At 43.0% G+C, this 18,663-nt stretch overlaps 1 protein-coding gene across 1 annotated transcript; it reads left to right on the top strand.

Annotated features, from left to right (window-relative positions):
* The first annotated feature begins 11,344 nt into the window (after positions 1-11,344).
* On the top strand, positions 11,345-15,874 carry LOC138955142 (uncharacterized). The gene is made up of 4 exons (XM_070326809.1): positions 11,345-11,570; positions 12,766-12,907; positions 13,061-13,113; positions 14,814-15,874. Exons 1-4 carry the CDS (start codon positions 11,345-11,347, stop codon positions 15,569-15,571), a joined length of 1,179 nt encoding a protein of 392 aa, XP_070182910.1. The 3' UTR covers positions 15,572-15,874.
* Positions 15,875-18,663: the final 2,789 nt, after the last annotated feature.

Genomic DNA, 18,663 nt, shown 5'->3' with positions numbered 1-18,663 from the left:
TCTTCCATGCATTCAGAGACAAACTGTGTCCCCAGGTCTGTGAGGATCTCTTCAGGAACCCCAATTCTGCTGAAAATGTCCACAAGTGCCTCGGCAACAGTCTCGGTGTCAATTTTCTTCAGAGGCACGGCTTCTGGGTACCTGGTTGCATAGTCTACCAGGGTCAGTACCCAACGATGACCCGCTTCACTTGGCGGTTTTATCTCGCCGATGAGGTCAATGGCCACCCTCTTGAAAGGTCGGTCGATCAAAGGCATCTTCTGCAACGGCACTTTCGGGACCCTTCCTCGAGGTATGGTTTTCTGGCAAATATCGCACGATCGGCAGAATCGAGTCACATCTGCATGCAGTCCTGGCCAGTAAAACGCAGCCTGGATTCTGTCCGATGTCTTCTTGACACCCAGGTGACCTCCCATAATAGAGTCGTGGGCCACCTCCATCACCTGGCGCCTAAGTGGTTGAGGCACCAGAACTTGACGTAATGCAAAATCTTGGCCTTCACTTCAAATTGCACAGTGCATGCATCCCCCACCTTTCCATAAACTCTACACAATGTGCTTCAAGTATGTGCTGCTTTGGGATGACATTAACGTTTTCAAGGCACACGTTACCTCTGTAGAACTCCATGTATTCAGAAATAGCTACTTGGATGCCAGGAAGGTCATCTTTCCCAACTGGTTTTGTGTGTGGCACAAGCCTGTGCACACTGGAGTAAAGACTGTTCAAACGGGTGTGTTTGTCTTTGATTTGACCTGCAAGGGTGTGCACGCCATAGTCATCTGTCAGGATAAATGCCCTTCTTTCTACGCTGTCTGCTACGGCAGTAATCACTTCATCTTTAATGCATTTGTTGCAGTGATTCCCATTGAAGCTGCCACCAAAAAAGGCCTGAGGTGCTATGCTATGCTTATTCAAAATCTCAGTAACCCCTGCAACTCTTGGTCCTTCAGATCTGTAGAAGACTGGAAACGTTTTCAGATTAAGTTTCCCTTCTTCTCGGAGATTATACATTTTTCTGACACACCTTCTGAATGCTTCGGTAGTGTTGTTACTCACCACAAAACGCTCTTCACTCAGTTTTATTTTAGAAAGGGCATCTGCTATTTGCTTGTCAAGCTGGTGACACTCACTTTCAAGAAGATCGTGGTGTTTGTTCACAATACCAAGGAGCAAATGAAGGTAAGGCGGCGCTACATGACTCACTTTGACGTCCCATATTGGAGCACGAATGACGTTGTAGTGGTCTTTGGCATGTTTTTTGTCACTGCCAGATTCTTGGTACCCTATGAGGTCTTCTTTCATGTTTCTTAACGTTCTTTTGGGGGCTTTTTCTCTTGGACTCCATTGCATTTGCGTTTTGGAAGTCTTGCACCAAAGACATGGATAACTACTCTGGGCTCCTGACAGTCCATACATTTTTGACTGGAAATCATAATCCCCAAACATAAACACTCGCAGCCTTTTTCCTTTCCACATCATGCCGTTGACAGCACTGACTCCCTCTTTAATAGTACTGCCTAAAATCTTTTCAAGGTTTTCAGCAGAATCTTTGGCTTCAGTCATCACAACCAACTTTGAGTTCGCATTTGGATTGTGGAGATTTGCTACTTCAAGAACAACTTTAAAACTCCCCCCTCCATGGTCACCCCCGATTTTAACCCAAATTTCATTTTCTGGCAAGGTGTTGTTATGCCATGTTAGCATGTTCTTCTTGTCGTACTGGTCTAAGAGATCAGTTACAAACTTGGGCCAGCTGACAATAGAAGACACGGGAATGCCCCTAACTTCCTCTTTCTTTGTCGCTTTGTTGATGCATGAGAGACGTATTGTGTAAACTTCTATTTTCCCACAAAGCACTCCCTCCTGAAATTCCCTCTCCTTTTTTTCACACTCCATTTTTATTCCCATTGCCTTGTTTAATTTTCGCAACTGCCTTTGTTTTGCCCAGCTAAGTGACAGTTTGGCTCTAATTTGAGCTGCTGATTTTGAAGAGACGCGTGCCTGTCCCAACCCAGCTGTTTTCAGAATGTCATCCCTTTTTCGCTTTGTAGTGTGCTTGAGTTCAGTGCTTTGTTGTTTTATTATGTCAGCTTCCGTGGAACCCGAAATTTCCTTTCTTAAGTTGGCAATTTCCTTTGCTCTTCTCTTCCTCATTGGAGTAGAAACTAGCGCTGATGACTTTTTCGCTCTCACAATTTTCTTTAGGACAAGTGGTTGTGCTTTCTTGTCATCTGACTGTGCCAGTTTCACCCTAACTAAGCCAGTTAAATACTCTTCCTCTTGTTTTGTCAAAGGTGCCTGCAACTGTTCTATCGGGCGGAGTTGGGTTTGTGGTTTGTTTTTTGACGAAACAGTGTGAGTATCTGTTCTTTCTGTGACTGAGATACAGACTTTGCAACAGGTGTTCTATCGCTTGATTCTGCTGGGGCTTGGGTTTGAAATGATGTTGAAGCAGCTGACACGAGTGTGTCATTGTTAGTACTTACATCACTCTGAGTCGTTCCCTTGCGAGATGCCAGCAGGTCGAAAAGACGTTTTTTGACCACACGGCTTGCGGTTTTTGTTTCAGGTGTTGAAGAACACTGTGGCTGAAAGGTTTCAACAATAGAATTGCTTGTACAGGCATCAGTACTGTCAACACATATGTGCTTTTTCTTTGCGGACTAGCAGCTTTTTTGCGGACTAGCAGCTTTTTTACTGACTTTTTTTTTTTTTTACGACAACCGGCCATTTGTTCGGCAAACGTTTTACACACATTACAGTCAGATACTTCCACTTTGGAGTTGTATTGTGTCCACAACACTTTTGTTTTTTCAATGTTATTATGTATTGCTTTTGAGAATCCTTGAGATGGAATGTTAAGTTTTTTTAGTTCGCTGAGACGAGAAGAACATGTTGAACACACTGTACGTGAGAAAGTTGTGCCATAAGCTTCTTCAGAAACTTGAATACCATGAAACTGAAATAACACCGAAGCGTAGTTTGTGCAATGCCTAATGGTATGACGTTTGTCCTTCGCTGCCTTTGATCTTCTGCCACAAATTCTGCACATAGCATTTAGCCTAAATATGTGGAGATCTTCCGTATGTTGCACTGCCGCCATTCTTAACTGGGACACCTTAAATCAATAAATTGAAAGAAATTGACACCAATAAACAAGCTAAACCATGTACACACAAACAGACAGGCAAAAACATAAGCACAATTACAGTCACAAGTGACAACATTAAGTAAAGAATAAACACATCATATGCTTAAGAACACAAAACAATGGGGGGGGGGGGGGGACGCAAAACAAGCAACAACAAAACAGAAAAGATGAAATGCACTGGAGTCAACAGCCACAGCGATTGTCACACATAGTCCATAAAACAAGTGTCTTGCAACGAGTGCCTGTTCCGATGAACCGTGCGTGCACCGCGTGGGTATTTACGGGGCAAATTAAATTGCTCCAGAAATCACACAAACACCTTGCGCAAAACTTATTCTCACTCTATAACACAGTTTAGAATAAGTACTTACTGACGGCAACACAGGAAACACAGTCAATTGCTGCTATGATTGTTGAGCGTGGTCAGAACATGGTACACAACGTGCATATTCTGAATATTGTAAGTGGAACAAAGAGCACGTGTCAGCACTGAGTTATATCAGTATTACCACAATTGCAGAAAAAGCGAGTCTCGCGTAAACCTCTGGTTTGCACTGACACAAAGCCTGTATATCAGAGTAACCAGATACACAAGATGAAGGTAATCCAACGGTCAAGTCACGAAAACCATTCATTTCACGCCAAGAAATACGTATTTTTTCACACTGACACACACACAGCTGTACAGTTCCAGACTGGACGCCAAAGCCTTTGTGCCAGCAGAGAAGAGAGGTCACCGCGCGCGCAGGGCCGGCTGATAAAATTAGCCCGCCAGCTCCAAGAAAAGTTCAGCTGAGATAGCAAAGCCCTCCACCGAACGGAACAGTGTGAGTGCCTTCGCCCTTAGTCATCTCCTTGACATGACGACTCCTGTACTTTGTTAAGGTCGAATCGGCTTCCTGTAGCTGAATCAGCCGATCCCTGTCCACGACAGCAGTTGCAGAACTGTTGGTGACCCTGAGTGGCGTAGTTGTTTTGTCCTTCTTCGCCTGGGCTCTGGTCGTCACAGCGCTTACAACCTGCGGCTGGTCGCGGCGATGCACAGTTGCTCTGTCATCTCGTAACAGTTCGCTGATATCTTCATTCGCGAATGGCAGTGGGTCTTCCTCCTCAGCAGCAGGCTGAGCTGAGCCCATTCTCCATTCGAAATCAGGGTCATCAGGACGTCTCGCACCCCCAATATTCCCAATTAGTAGATCGTACAAGGGCTTCTTCAGGCAGACGGCCTCAACTTCTCCGGTGAAGTATGGAGTATCGATCTGGATTTTTACCACTGGTGCCTTCACGCATTTGCTGTCAGCCATGAGCGTCCACTTGAAGTCACCAGTGAACTTCTCTGTTGGCACCAGATCCTCTTTGACAATGACTCCATTGCAGCCCGAATCTCTGAGAACAGTCACTTCCTGCTTCTCAACAAATCCCTTCGACACGGGCATGTTCGACACTGACACAGCTGCGCTGGCGACGACAGAGATTGACCTGCCATTGGCGAGTAGAAGCTGGCCATCAGATATACATTCTTCCACGTCCGATGGTGTAGCCACTTGCTCGGCAGCCCTTGGAAGTATGACGCTGCTCGCACATACTTGTTGGTTCGAGCCACTCGTTTGCCTCTTGTTGTCGTAATATCTCCGTCGATGTTCTTTCGCTTTGTCATAGACATGTCCGTTATTTTTCTTTTGGGGACAGTTGGCGACTCGGTGGCCCTTGGCATTGCAATGGAAACACGTTATGTTGTGCCCTTCATTGGATGATGGTGCGGACTCAGTTTGTCCCTTGGTAGGTTGGTTTGCCTGGTTTCTGCTGTTCTGGAAAGGTTTCGTTGACTTTGACGTCCCCAGGGTCCTTCCATGAGCAATGAGATAACGCTCAGCAGCATCAGTAATGTCCTTCAAACCCCGCAGTTTTTGCTCTTCCAAGCAGGTCGCCAGGTCCTTCGGGCAGGCATTAAGGAACTGCTCCTTCACGATCAAGTCCCGTAGATTCTCGTATGACTGCTCTTCACCTGAAAACTCCACCCACTTCTGCAGGTATGACGACAGGCGCTCCACAAACTGGCTCGGTGTCTCTCCAGACAATGGCTGGCATTCGCGGAAGCGTTGACGGTAGCCCCTTTCAGTGAAGTTGTAGCAACGCAACAGAGCTTCCTTCAGTACATTATAGTCTCTGGCGTCATCATTTGAGAGTCTAGTGTAGACCTCAAGTGCTGCCCCAGTCAAATGTGCGCTGAGTTGAATCGCCCAGTCGTCGCGCTGCCATCTAGCACTCTCAGCGAACCTCTCGAATCTTGCAAGGTAGCAGTCGATTTGGTCCTTCCCGTCAGCGAATGTGGAAGTTTCGGTGCCCTGTGTAGCATTTGCTGCTGGTTATCTCTTTGGCGTGGTGCCTCGTGCTCATTTTGAACACGCACCATTTCTGTCTGAAGCTCTAAGCGCTTCGTCTCCATTTCTATCTGGAGCTCCAAGCGTTTCAGCTCAATTTGCCTTTCTTCACGCTGTGCTTCTCTTTCTCTTTCTTCACGCTGCGCCTGTCTTTCTTTTTCTTCACGCTGCGCTTGTCTTTCTTTATCTTCACGCTGCGCTTGTCTTTCTTCACGCTGCGCTTGTCTTTCTTTTTCTTCTCGCTCACGCTGCGCTTGTCTTTCTTCACGCTGCGCCAGCAGTCGTGTCTGGGACTCGACGAACTCCGTCAACTGCTTGCCTTTTAATCCCAGTTCAATTCCTTTTCCCCAGAACTCAGCCATTCTGGTCTTTTCCGGTGCGTTCGTCTGTATTCTTTCACAGCCCCGAACGTAGACGAATGTAGTCTTCTAAAAGAACACAGTCTCTACTGCACCTCCGATGCTTCTCTCGTCGCTGTTCACCTTCGTAGACGCAGGCTGCCACCCTCCCTGTCTAACGTGACGGCGCACTCTGCTCACGATACGTACACGACGTACCCCAGTCGTATTTCGTAGTATTAATGCACTAGCTCCGCGACGAAGTCCGTCTCGTCCAAATGGCAGCTAACCTCTGTAATCCCGATACACTCCGGCGTCGCTCACCGTACCGAGCTGCGGCGATTACCAAACTCCTCACCAGTCACACCGAATCCACGGTTCCGTAGTCTCAATACTGATCCCTCAGGATACACCCGATTGATGGCTACCTCCTGTGACTGTCTTGACACTGGTCCTTGTTGCTGGAAAACCCTTGGCGTTAAACGTAGATCCTTGGCTTGGCCCCCAATTGTTACACGACACTTGAGATTGCCACAAGTTCTCAAATGTCGTATAGTTGTGTTTTTTTATTCTACGTCGCCCGTCTTCGCAGCAGAAGAAAACAACTCGTCAAATTGAGTTCGAGGATTTATTTAGCATTCCATACATACAACAGCACATCGTAGCAGAAGTCAAATAGAAGCTTTTTTACATACAAATCGCGCTGGCATATATAGTAAATACTCAATATCGAGAATATTCCAGACCGAACATGATACAACTACATTATACGAGCCGTGCATGGACTAAACTAGCGACATTCTCTATGACGTACATCAAAAGCGCCGACGCACTTAATCCGAACGAACGCCACGAACTCACGACTAAAACAGCATGGTAAACAACTTGTTTTGACAGGACTAGAAAGTTCACCTGCATTCTCGTCCAAGCATAAATATTGTGTTTACAAAATATAATATCGGTACTTTCCCACAAAGTACAAATAAGTCAACTACATGCAACACACAAAACCGAACCAAAGCTCAGCAACGGTAGCGTTTCCTAACAGTGTGAGTGCATAGCATTGTAGTGTGGACTGGGTGGCCGAGTGGTAACGCACTTGCGCTCGGAAGCGAGAGGTTGCGAGTTCGACCCTGGGTCAGGGCGTTAGCAATTTTCTCCCCCCTTTCCTAACCTAGGTGGTGGGTTCAAGTGCTAGTCTTTCGGATGAGACGAAAAACCGAGGTCCCTTCGTGTACACTACATTGGGGTGTGCACGTTAAAGATCCCACGATTGACAAAAGGGTCTTTCCTGGCAAAATTGTATTGGCATAGATAAAAAAAATGTCCACCAAAATACCCGTGTGACTTGGAATAATAGGCCGTGAAAAGTAGGATATGCGCCGAAATGGCTGCGATCTGCTGGTCGATGTGAATGCGTGATGTAGTGTGTAAAAAATTCCATCTCACACGGCATAAATAAACCCCTGCGCCTTGAATCCGTATGTTGAAATATGCGCGCGATAACAAGCTGCATAAAATAAATAAAAATAAATAGTGCACATGGTGCGTGCGTGTGTGTATGTGGGGTGGGGGTTTGGGTTTGGGGACCGGAGTAATGTGTATTTGCTGTCAGTCCAAAATGCAACTGCCCTTGAGTTTTGCGAGGCAGTACAACTGATAACTTCTAGGCAAATTTGTTTTCTTCAACTGAATTACCACGTTTGCGCTCTGTATGCACAGTTGCAAATGTTACTGCTTGAAAAACCCCAATACATGAGTAATCCACTGTCGAAACTTTTAATACACATGGTAAAAATCGATTGAAAAAAAATACCGTAACAGATTTCGCATTGCGATATAAAATCGGCGTACACTAAGCGATCATACCATGCCAAATCGGTTACATTTGTGGACTGCTAATGCGTGAGCTGAACTTGCTGTGCAGAAATATGAAGGAATTTGGTCAACAGATGAAGAATTTACTTGCATTCTTATTATGGCATTTTGTTGTTGTAACTCTGTATAGGCTTATTATGCACAGACTCGAGATTTGTTTTAACTGAATTGAAGATACTTCCCTCTTCTTGTAATCCACCATGTAAAACAAGGCGAATAGACCCGTCCTGTTGCAAAACATGGGATACGAACATTAATTCTTCCACTTTGACACATACAAGCATGTTACACCTTGGTTTTCTGTATGTGCAGAATGGAAATTTTATGCTGAATAGATTTCAACTCATTCGTAAGCTTATGTGGTGAGGCCTGTCTTACACCGTGCCGAATATCCTTGCGAATATGAACATGTTGTATTCGGCAAAAAAAGAGACGAATGGACAGGAAAAAATATTGAAAATTCGAAGCCTTACCGATCATTGCGAATGCATACAAATCCATATACGAATGCCTTGCGGACGTATTACGAACGTTGCGAGTGTTGCGAGTGCTTGCAAACATTTTAGGAATAAAGCGATTGTGCAATTCACATTGTTCGTAATACTGCTCTTACACTGTGCCGAATTTCCCTTGCGAATAGAATTCGCCAATAATTCGTAATGATCGGGACATGGTCGCAAGACATTCGTAAATGTTCCTAACCATTCTCCCCCATTCGTCTCTTGTTGCGAATATTAGCAACATGCTTCTAATATTCGCAAGGAAGGCATATTCGTAAGTTATTCGTAATCACCGTAAAGGTATTTGTAGCGCTCGCAAGGCATTCGCAATGATCGGTACACATTCGCGAGCACTAGCAACCATGCCTGTCTTATCCTGTGCCGAATATTCTTGCGAATATGGATTCGTTTGCATTCGCAATGATTGGTAGACATTCACAAGCACTCGCAACCATTCGTAAAACATTCGCAAGAAATGTGTATATGAAAAGGTTATATTAGGCCCAAAAAAGAGACGAATGGACAGGAACAATATTGGCCATTCGAAGCCTTACGAATCCTTGCAAATGTCTTACGAATGGTTGCGAGTGCTTGCGAATGTCTACCAATCATTGCGAATGCATACGAATCCATATTCGCAAGGATATTCGGCAAAGTGTAAGACAGGCATAACGAATGTTTGCGAATGCCTTGCGAGCTTTACGAATACATTGCGATGATTACGAATATTCGCAATCATATTCGGCACAGCGTAAGACAGGCATAACGTATGGTTGCGAAAGCCTTGCGAGCGTTACGAATACATTGCGATGTTAGCGAATGTTCGCAATCATATTCGGCACAGCGTAAGACAGGCATAACGAATATTTGCGAAATCCTTGCGAGCGTTACGAATACATTGCGATGTTAGCGAATGTTCGCAATCATATTCGGCACAGCGTAAGACAGGCATAACGAATATTTGCGAAATCCTTGCGAGCGTTGCGAATACATTGCGATGATTACAAATGTCTTGCGAATACTTACGAGTACGTTGGGAAAAAGTTAAAAATATGACTTCCTTGTGAATATTAGGAACATGTTGCTATGTTCGAAACAAGAGACGAATGGTAGCGAATGGTTAAGAACATTTACGAATGTCTTGCGACCATGTCCCGATCATTGCGAATTATTGGAAAATTCTATTCGCAAGGGTAATTCGGCACAGTGTAAGAGTAGCATTACGAAAAGCTTTAGTGCACATCTAACAAACAAACAAAGTTCGCAGTTATTCAAGAAGAGTTGATGCAAAATTAAATATATAATCAGATATTTAAGGTCAACACTTTTAAAAACTGAATGACAATAATTATAGAAGATAAAACTTGTAAGCTATTTCGTCAACCGGCAAGCACGCACCATAATTCTTGGTATGCTCAGTGCGGAACCCAGCAGTACATAATACCCGAACCTAACGTGTGTTTTTTTAATTTTTTGAGTCACTTGAGAAAAAGTGACTCTATGTAATCGGTCAGTGTTAGTCTGTCCGGCCGGCCGTCCGGCCGGCCGTCCGGCCGGCCGTCCGTAGACACCACCTTAACGTTGGACTTTTCTCGGAAACTATCAAAGCGATCGGGCTCATATTTTGTTTAGTCGTGACCTCCAATGACCTCTACACTTTAACGATGGTTTCGTTGACCTTTGACCTTTTTCAAGGTCACAGGTCAGCGTCAAAGGAAAAATTAGACATTTTATATCTTTGACAAAGTTCATCGGATGTGATTGAAACTTTGTAGGATTATTCTTTACATCAAAGTATTTACATCTGTAGCCTTTTACGAACGTTATCAGAAAAACAAGGGAGATAACTAGCCTTTTCTGTTCGGCAACACACAACTTAACGTTGGGCTTTTCTCGGAAACTATAAAAGTGACCGGGCTCAAATTTTATGTGAACGTGACTCATTGTGTTGTGAATAGCAATTTCTTCCTGTCCATCTGATGCCTCATATAATATTCAGAACTGCGAAAGTGACTCGATCGAGCGTTTGCTCTTCTTGTTTAAATAAGATTTTAGACAAGTAAAATACTTGAAACTATCGTTTGACGCCATCACTGATAGAGGGTATGGTAATATAACCAAGCGAGTATAAGTATCTTGTGATAATTAAATTTTTTCTTGTGACAAGTTCGTTTAATTTAGAGTGATTGTATAGCACGGGTAGGATAGCGTTTATTTTACGTGTACCTCCAACAAAGTCAACGGCTAATGGAAAATCAAAGTGCTTCTGGAAAAATATGCCTGTGTGTGTGTGTGTGTGTGTTTGTGTGTGTGTGTGTGAGTGTGCGTGCGTGCGTGCGTGCGTGCGTGCGTGTGTGCGTGCGTGCGTGCGTGTGTGCGTGTGTGCGTGTGTGTGTGTGTGTGAAGTAAAAGGGAGGATTTGCGTCCTGATATTAATCAAGAATGTATTTTTCAGGGAACGAAAATGTGATGTATAGCTCCCAACAGTAACAACAACAGCAACAACATTATGAAACAAAAGCAAGACGAAAACGCAGTGAACCACATCAAAACCAACAGCTAACTTCGAGTTTAAGTCACTGCAATAACTTGTCATAATTCCAGACGTTATCTGGTGTTTTGCTCACTGCGACAATCTTTTCTCAAAGTATGAGTTTTTACATTTCAATTGAATGTTTGTGTAGTGCTTAGTAACATTATATTTCTGTCTGGAATGTTTTTAAAGCAGAAATGATATTGTTTAAAGTATTGCTAAATGGTAGGTTATTGGAACGTTGAATTTAATTATGTCAAAATAAAATTTTACATTTACTGTACTTCGACCCAGTGGACAGACAGTCAAACACATATGATACAGAAAGTGAATATGTCTGTCTGTCCACTTAAAAAGAAGTACAGTACACGTTTGGTTTTTTCATAAAGGAATCGTTCCAATAACCTACCATTCTTTTTTTTTCATTCTGAATGTTGGAACGGTTAGCGGTAAATCTGTTTTTGGTTAATTGCTAAATGTGTCATTAAACTTGCACATACAACTTTCGTCTGTTACATCAGAGATAACTGCATTTGAAGCTAGCGCTAAATAAAGCAGGATTAATGTTGACAGCTACGCCTCAATACCCTGAAGCCTCTGATCCATCTTCATGTGATGTGCTCACGACAACCGCTCCAGGTACAGTGCACACGACATCTAGCACCAACACTCATCTGACTCCCCCATCCACGGCCGCTCCAACTACAGTGCACACGACACCCAGCACCACAACTCATCTGACTTCCCCATCCACGGCCGCGTCGACCTCTTCGCAGCCACCGTCAACAAGTAGGAACTCTAGTTTTTTATCACCATCGTCCTCACAAATATCATTCGCTAGTTCGAGCTCTGCTTCCTCATCGCCATTTTCTTCACAACAGCCAGCTGCAAGTACGAGTTTTGTATCTCTTTTGCTGTCTTCAGTTACAGATGGAATGCCTTTTGGTATGGACGGACTCTCTTCTTGCTTGTGAGCGCTTTCTGGGCGTCCATGCTTTTATATATCAGCCGAAATTTTTTACCAGGGAATTGGAAGAACATTCTGAAAATGTTTTCTTTTTAATTTAATGCGTGTTATCACGAATTTATTTACGATGGCTCTTCATTTCTTTTCCGGTTCGTTAAAAACCAATAACAAACGCTGGACCTTACACTGTGTCAAGAGGTACACAGTTTGGTTATTAGGTTTGGAATAATGACATCACTTACAACTGTTATGTATATCTCTCAGCTGTCAAAAGAACAATGTCTGAAGTGCAGAAGGACTTGACCCTATGATAGACATTTTCAATCAAAAAGGTGTGGAAAATAGCCATAGAGTTAGATATTTTATCAAATGAGAAATTGTAAAAAACAACAACATAAATTTGACACTATCATAAAAGAATAATCAGGTGTCAAAACTCCATTAAAGGTCCTTGTCTACATTTTTATACCGAAATCGCCATTTGACCATTAAAATGCAGAGTCTATTATCTACAAATATCAACAATACACCCCCTTTCGATCAGGAAAGACGAAGCCAGTGTAGCCGTTTGAAAATTAATTGTAGTATTCCAGCGTAGTACTCATAGTAGGATATCCTTATTTGGAAAATGCCAAGCGCAAAACTCCTCTCAAATCCCGTGCATTTCGTGCGTTTAAAAAAAAGCGTGGACAGCGCTACAGTGTCAAACTGTTGCTGCACTTGTTTGGGCGTGGCTGTAAGCACAGTGACATGAATTTGATTGGTCAGTATTTTTAGGCAAAGCACATGTTCTCAGCAAACAGAAAACAAAATATTGGAAGCGTGAGTCACGCTACCCAAAAATAACAATAAATTACATTTTTTTTCTATAACTTTTTCCCCATGGTTCATTTATCATTTGACATACATTCTTTTTTATCAAAATCTAACCATAAGATTATTGGGGAAAAAGCAAAAATGTAGACGACCACCTTTAATGTCACCCATACTTGAGTCTTTCTTTCTCCTTCTCCCTAGGGAAGTCAACAGAAACGGCGGTTGGAGGCGGAGATAGGGACAGTAATGTTGGTGTTATCATCGGGGCGTCGGTTGCCGCTGTGGCTGCCGTGGTTGTGTTTGTCATCGTTGTGATGTTCTACAGAAGAAAGTTCCAAGTCAGGTAACAGGAAGCATTGTCACAAACACACAAACACACACACACACACACACACACACATACGCACACACATACACACACACACACTCTCTCTCTCTCTCTCTCTCTTTCTCTCTCGTTTAGGCAAATCTGCTGAACAATGTAACTTTATTACAGAAAACCCAAAGGAGGAAAAAGAAACCTCATAGGAAAATCAGCGCCAGCGGGAGGTAAGTACAATTTTTTTTTTAATTTTAAGTATGCTCAATCAAGAACATATTGATGTTAAGAACAAATTTCTTCAAACGAAATATCAACATTTGATCACAACGATTATCATCTCTCTCTTTAAAAAACAATCTGACCTAAATTAGTTTTTTAACTCATTCGCTGCGCAGCTAAATTTCCCCTGTGTTCCCTGCCAACGCGCGATTTAGAGCCATTTTGAAAAAAATTATAAAAAATCAACAACACAAGATAACCTTACATACCTTATGTTTTTGCAAAGTTTGAAACTTACTCTTTTAGAAAATATATGAAACATTTGAAAGTACATACCTTTTGTTGTCTTCATATCCACGCAAAATATCCAATTTGAAGCAAAACAAAAAAACTTTCTACGTCATGGGTTCATCATACACAATGTCATGATCGACACTTGCATTGCCCGAATCATCACCCAAATGATCGTCCATTGGCACAAAATCGTCACCAGAATCTAAAATATCATCTCCACTATCATCATCACTGAGGTCAAGATCAGAACCGTACTGAATAACACGTTCTAGCACTCTTTTCAAGTTACTACGTCTCAGCAGAACGATCCGCCATCTTGGAAAAGTCAAAACACGTGGGTCGCACACCGTCAACAAATTTTTTATTAATCCCAACAATTTAAGGGAAGGAACTGTTTACAGTGAATGGTACCACTGTAGACAGATAGAAGTTCATTGCAGGGGTTGTTTCCCTTGGTCAGCAGGACCGTTTACACCGTTAAAAATTCGTGATATCCGTCGGAACTCAAGTGCCGGCACGCAGCCAACGCTAAACACAGGTGTCGGAATTCCAGTTCCGACGCGCAGCGAATGAGTTAATGAAGCTGTTGGCTGCTCATCCAAGATGTTGCGAGTACCTCGCTGCTTATATCCTCTACCTTGTCCAACTCACCTGCTTATATCCCGTTTTGAAACGTTATGAATAATAGCTTATGTCCTACACAGGGCCGGACTACCGGGGGGGGGGGGGGGTTAGGGTGGTTGCGCAACCCGCCCCCCCCCCCTAGCCTAAACATGTACCTCACTTATTTAAAACATTTTTTTATTATTGTTTATTTTATGCCGTTGCATGCAAGGAGCGACCATTTTCCTATCTCAGAATATGACCTACCCATCAGCTTCAGGGGGCTTTGCCCCCTGACCCCCACAAGGAGCTCTGCCCCTTGACCCCGCCAGGGGGAACATCCCCCTGGACCACCACTGGCAACCCCCCCCCCCCCCCCCCTAGTCTTGTCCGGCCCTGCTACAGATATGCAATTAGTATTGAATTGTAGTGATGTATTTTTCAGGGGGGGGATTGGAGAGCGGGGGGGGGGGAGGGGGGGTTCTCGAGCACATTTGTTTGTGTTGTCGTGTGTGTGTGTGTGTGTGTGTGTGTGTGTGTGTGTGTGTGTGTGTGTGTGTGTGTGTGTGTGTGTGCGTGCGTGTGTGTGCGTGCGTGCGCGTGCGTGCGTGCATGCGTGCGTGCGTGCGTGTGTGTGGGGGGGGGGAGGTAGTGTTTTGTACGTGTAATTCGCTTCTACATTTTCTTTTACTTTTATGTTTATGTTATGTTAAGTTGTCACGAGTACTGTATGTCCGTGCCTGAAGTGTTTCCTTGTCATTGTTTCGTGACACTCAAGTTACATAAAATAAAAACTTGTTTCAACCAACAGCTGATAACCCAGCTCTCGGTCCTGATGACCCCTACGAACTGGCGGAGGACGGTGCTCCAGGGCAAAATCGCAACTCCCGCACAGATGACTACACCTACATCGGCACCGAGGAATCTTCCCACCAAACACACCACCAGGCGAACGGAACACTGGACGACGACTACAGCTGTATTGGCGATACACAACACGTGGCTACAGGCGTTCATGGGATGAACACAGCCCCAGCAAAGCCAGACCCGAGAGATGTGTACAGCGTTGTCAACAAGCCAGGCAAGAAGACTCCTACCCCAGGAAACAGCCTCGCCAAAATCGTGGGTGACAAACCGACCCTGCCCAATCCTAACGATGTGTACAGCGTTGTCAACAAGAAAGGCAAGAAGCCTGACCTCGCACCCAAACCTGGACATTCCGACACCGAGTACAACACCATCAGCCACAAAGCGAACGACAACTCCTCGCAGAAAATTGCAGGGACCGCAACTTCGGACACGTACAACAGAATCGGCGAAGTTGCCTCTCTTGGCTCAAAAGGGAAAAGTCAAGAGTCTGCACTAGCTGAGAAAGGTTCTCTTGTGGATGAATACAACACCCTAGATTTTGCCGACACCCGCCAGAACGCGTCAAGGAAGGAGACAAGTGGAGCAGCTCGCGCAGCCTATGATCACGTGCGCAATGACTCGGATGACCCCTACAGCAAAACACAGATCGGAAAACGAAACGTCGTCATCGGTTCTGACTATGATCATGTGAAGCCCTAACAAATAATGTCAAGTAAAGTTCGGGGATTAAGTGAATGACTTCTCACTGCTTACATCTTGAATAGTTGATATCTGCATACATGTATTTGTGGTATTATGCGCCTTTATAATACGTCCCCATAAATGTTTAATTGGTTTGATATATCGCTCGAGTTGACTCTGTGGAGGGGCGGAGCTTTTACGCAGAAAAGATTACATGGATTAATTCAGTCACAATAACGTATCATACATAATCAGTAAATAACAATATTAATGTAGATGCTTTTTACATTTAGTAAAGTTTTGACTAAATGTTTTAACATAGAGGGGGAATCGAGACGAGGGTTGTGGTGTATGTGTACGTGTGTGTGTGTGTGTGTGTGTGTGTGTGTGTGTGTGTGTGTGTGTGTGTGTCTGTCTGTCTGTCTGTCTGTCTGTCTGTCTGTCTGTCTGTGCGTGTGTGTGTGTAGAGCGATTCAGAGTAAACTACTGGACCGATCTTTATGAAATTTTACATGAGAGTTCCTGGGTATGATATCCCCAGACGTTTTTACATTTAGTCAAGTTTTTTCAACCAAATTGGTTGAAATTTTGGTCAAGTAATCTCCGACGAAGCCCGGACTTCGGTATTGCATTTCAGCTTGGTGGCTTAAAAATTAATTAATGACTTTTAGTCATTAAAAATCTGAAAATTGCAACAACAAAAATTTTTTATAAAACGATCCAAATGTACGTTCATCTTATTCTTCATCATTTCCTGATTCCAAAAACATATAAATATGTTATATTTGGATTAAAAACAAGCTCTGAAAATTAAAAATATAAAAATTATGATCAAAATAAAATTTTCGAAATCAATTTAAAAACACTTTCGTCTTATTCATTGTCGGTTCCTGATTCCAAAAACATATAGATATGATATGTTTGGATTGAAAACACGCTCAGAAAGTTAAAACGAAGAGAGGTACAGAAAAGCGTGCTATCCTTCTCAGCGCAACTACTACCCCGCTCTTCTTGTCAATTTCACTGCCTTTGCCATGAGCGGTGGACTGACGATGCTACGAGTATACGGTCTTGCTGCGTTGCATTGCGTTCAGTTTCATTCTGTGAGTTCGACAGCTACTTGACTAAATATTGTATTTTCGCCTTAAGCGACTTGTTTTCATTTTTTGGATAAACGTCTTTCATGACGTTATATCCGGCTTTTTGTAAAAGTTGAGGCGGCACTGTCACACCCTCATTTTTCAATAAAATTGATTGAAATTTTGGCCAAGTAATATTCGATGAAGGCCGGACTTTGGTATTGCATTGGAGGCTTAAAAATTAATTAATGACTTTGGTCATTAAAAATCTGAAAATTGTAATTTAATTTTTTTTTTTTTATAAAACGATCCAAATTTACGTTCATCTTATTCTTCATCATTTTCTGATTCCAAAAACATATAAATATGTTATATTTGGATTAAAAACAAGCTCTGAAAATTAAATTAAAAATATAAAAATTATGATTAAAATAAAATTTCCGAAATCGATTTTTAAAAAACGCGGGTTAGGGGGAGTCCCATATTGGTTGGGTAGAGACAGAATTTACCTGATGCTCCCCAGCATGTCGTAAGAGGCGACTAACGGATTCTGTTTCTCCTTTTACCCTTGTTAAGTGTTTCTTGCATAGAATATAGTCAATTTTTGTAAAGATTTTAGTCAAGCAGTATGTAAGAAATGTTAAGTCCTTTGTACTGGAAACTTGCATTCTCCCAGTAAGGTAATATATTGTACTACGTTGCAAGCCCCTGGAGCAATTTTTTTATTAGTGCTTTTGTGAACAAGAAACAATTGACAAGTGGCTCTATCCCATATTCCGTGTACACTACATTGGGTGTGCACGTTAAAGATCCCACGATTGACAAAAGGGTCTTTCCTGGCAAAATTGCTTAGGCACAGTTAATAATTGTCTACCTATACCCGTGTGACTTGGAATAAGGCCGTGAAAGGTAAATATGCGCCGAAATGGCTGCAATCTACTGGCCGTATAAAATTTCATCTCACACGGCATCACTGCAGAGCGCCTAGAACTGTACCCACGGAATATGCGCGATATAAGCCTCATATTGATTGATTGATCTTCCCCCCTTTCCCTGTCGCGATATAACCTTCGTGGTTGAAAACGACGTTAAACACCAAATAAAGAAAGAATCGATTTAAAAACAATTTCATCTTATTCCTTGTCCGTTCCTGATTCCAAAAACATATAGATATGATATGTTTGGATTAAAAACACGCTCAGAAAGTTAAAACAAAGAGAGGTACAGAAAAGCGTGCTATGCAGCACAGCGCAACCACTACCGCGCTAAACAGGCTCGTGCGTTTTGCACGAGCGGCGGACTACGGTCATTGTGAAAAAAATGCAGTGCGTTCAGTTTCATTCTGTGAGTTCCACAGCTTGACTCAATGTAGTAATTTCGCCTTACGCGACTTTTTTTCTGCTTAACTCTGTTTGAAGCAAACTATTTAATCACTTTGTAATATATGCTTCGATATTCTCGCTGTATGCTTTGTTTAGTATTATAATTCCGCCTCATAGCTTAAAAACACCACCATTTCTTTCAATCAATTGTTTAAATGCTTGTACAAGAACACATTTAATGGAGTTGAACGCACAACTTACAACATGGTAAATGTTTTATAAGATGCCAAGAGTTGTCGTGTCAGACTCGGAAGTGCCTAAAGTTGTCTCAGACTCTGTATTGATGAACGTTGTCGTTTTTGACTCTTTAGTACCTGTAGTTGTTGTTTCAGACTTGGTGATGCAAGTCGTTGTCGTTTCAGACTCAGTAGTGTTAGAAGTTTTCCTTTCAGATTCGGAAGTGCGAGGTGAGCTGATACTGTGTTAAAGCCAAGTCAGTTGGGTAGAGACCATTCTGATAATCATCGCTCCACAGCTATCGCCAGTTTCTCTCTGACAGCATGCTAAATTATTGCGCGAATCTATCAAAACAAGAATACAGAGTTATCTGCCATATGTTTTTCGCGAGCACTGATCTAAATTTGAGATCAGTGTTCGCGAGACGAAAATGATTGCAGATTGTCCGACTTCGACAGTGATCTCCGTTCTG

Source organism: Littorina saxatilis, unplaced genomic scaffold, assembly GCF_037325665.1.
Source record: "Littorina saxatilis isolate snail1 unplaced genomic scaffold, US_GU_Lsax_2.0 scaffold_628, whole genome shotgun sequence".
Classification (NCBI taxonomy): domain Eukaryota; kingdom Metazoa; phylum Mollusca; class Gastropoda; order Littorinimorpha; family Littorinidae; genus Littorina; species Littorina saxatilis.
Note: the sequence above shows the minus strand (reverse complement) of the source record. Positions and strands in the feature narration are given on the sequence as shown.

Coding starts and splice junctions, on each gene's coding strand:
- LOC138955142 (XM_070326809.1), top strand. CDS start 11,345: ATGTTGACAGCTACGCCTCAATACCCTGAAGCCTCTGATCCATCTTCA. Junction 12,908..13,060: donor AGAAGAAAGTTCCAAGTCAG/GTAACAGGAAGC, acceptor ACTTTATTACAG/AAAACCCAAAGGAGGAAAAA. Junction 13,114..14,813: donor AAAATCAGCGCCAGCGGGAG/GTAAGTACAATT, acceptor TTCAACCAACAG/CTGATAACCCAGCTCTCGGT.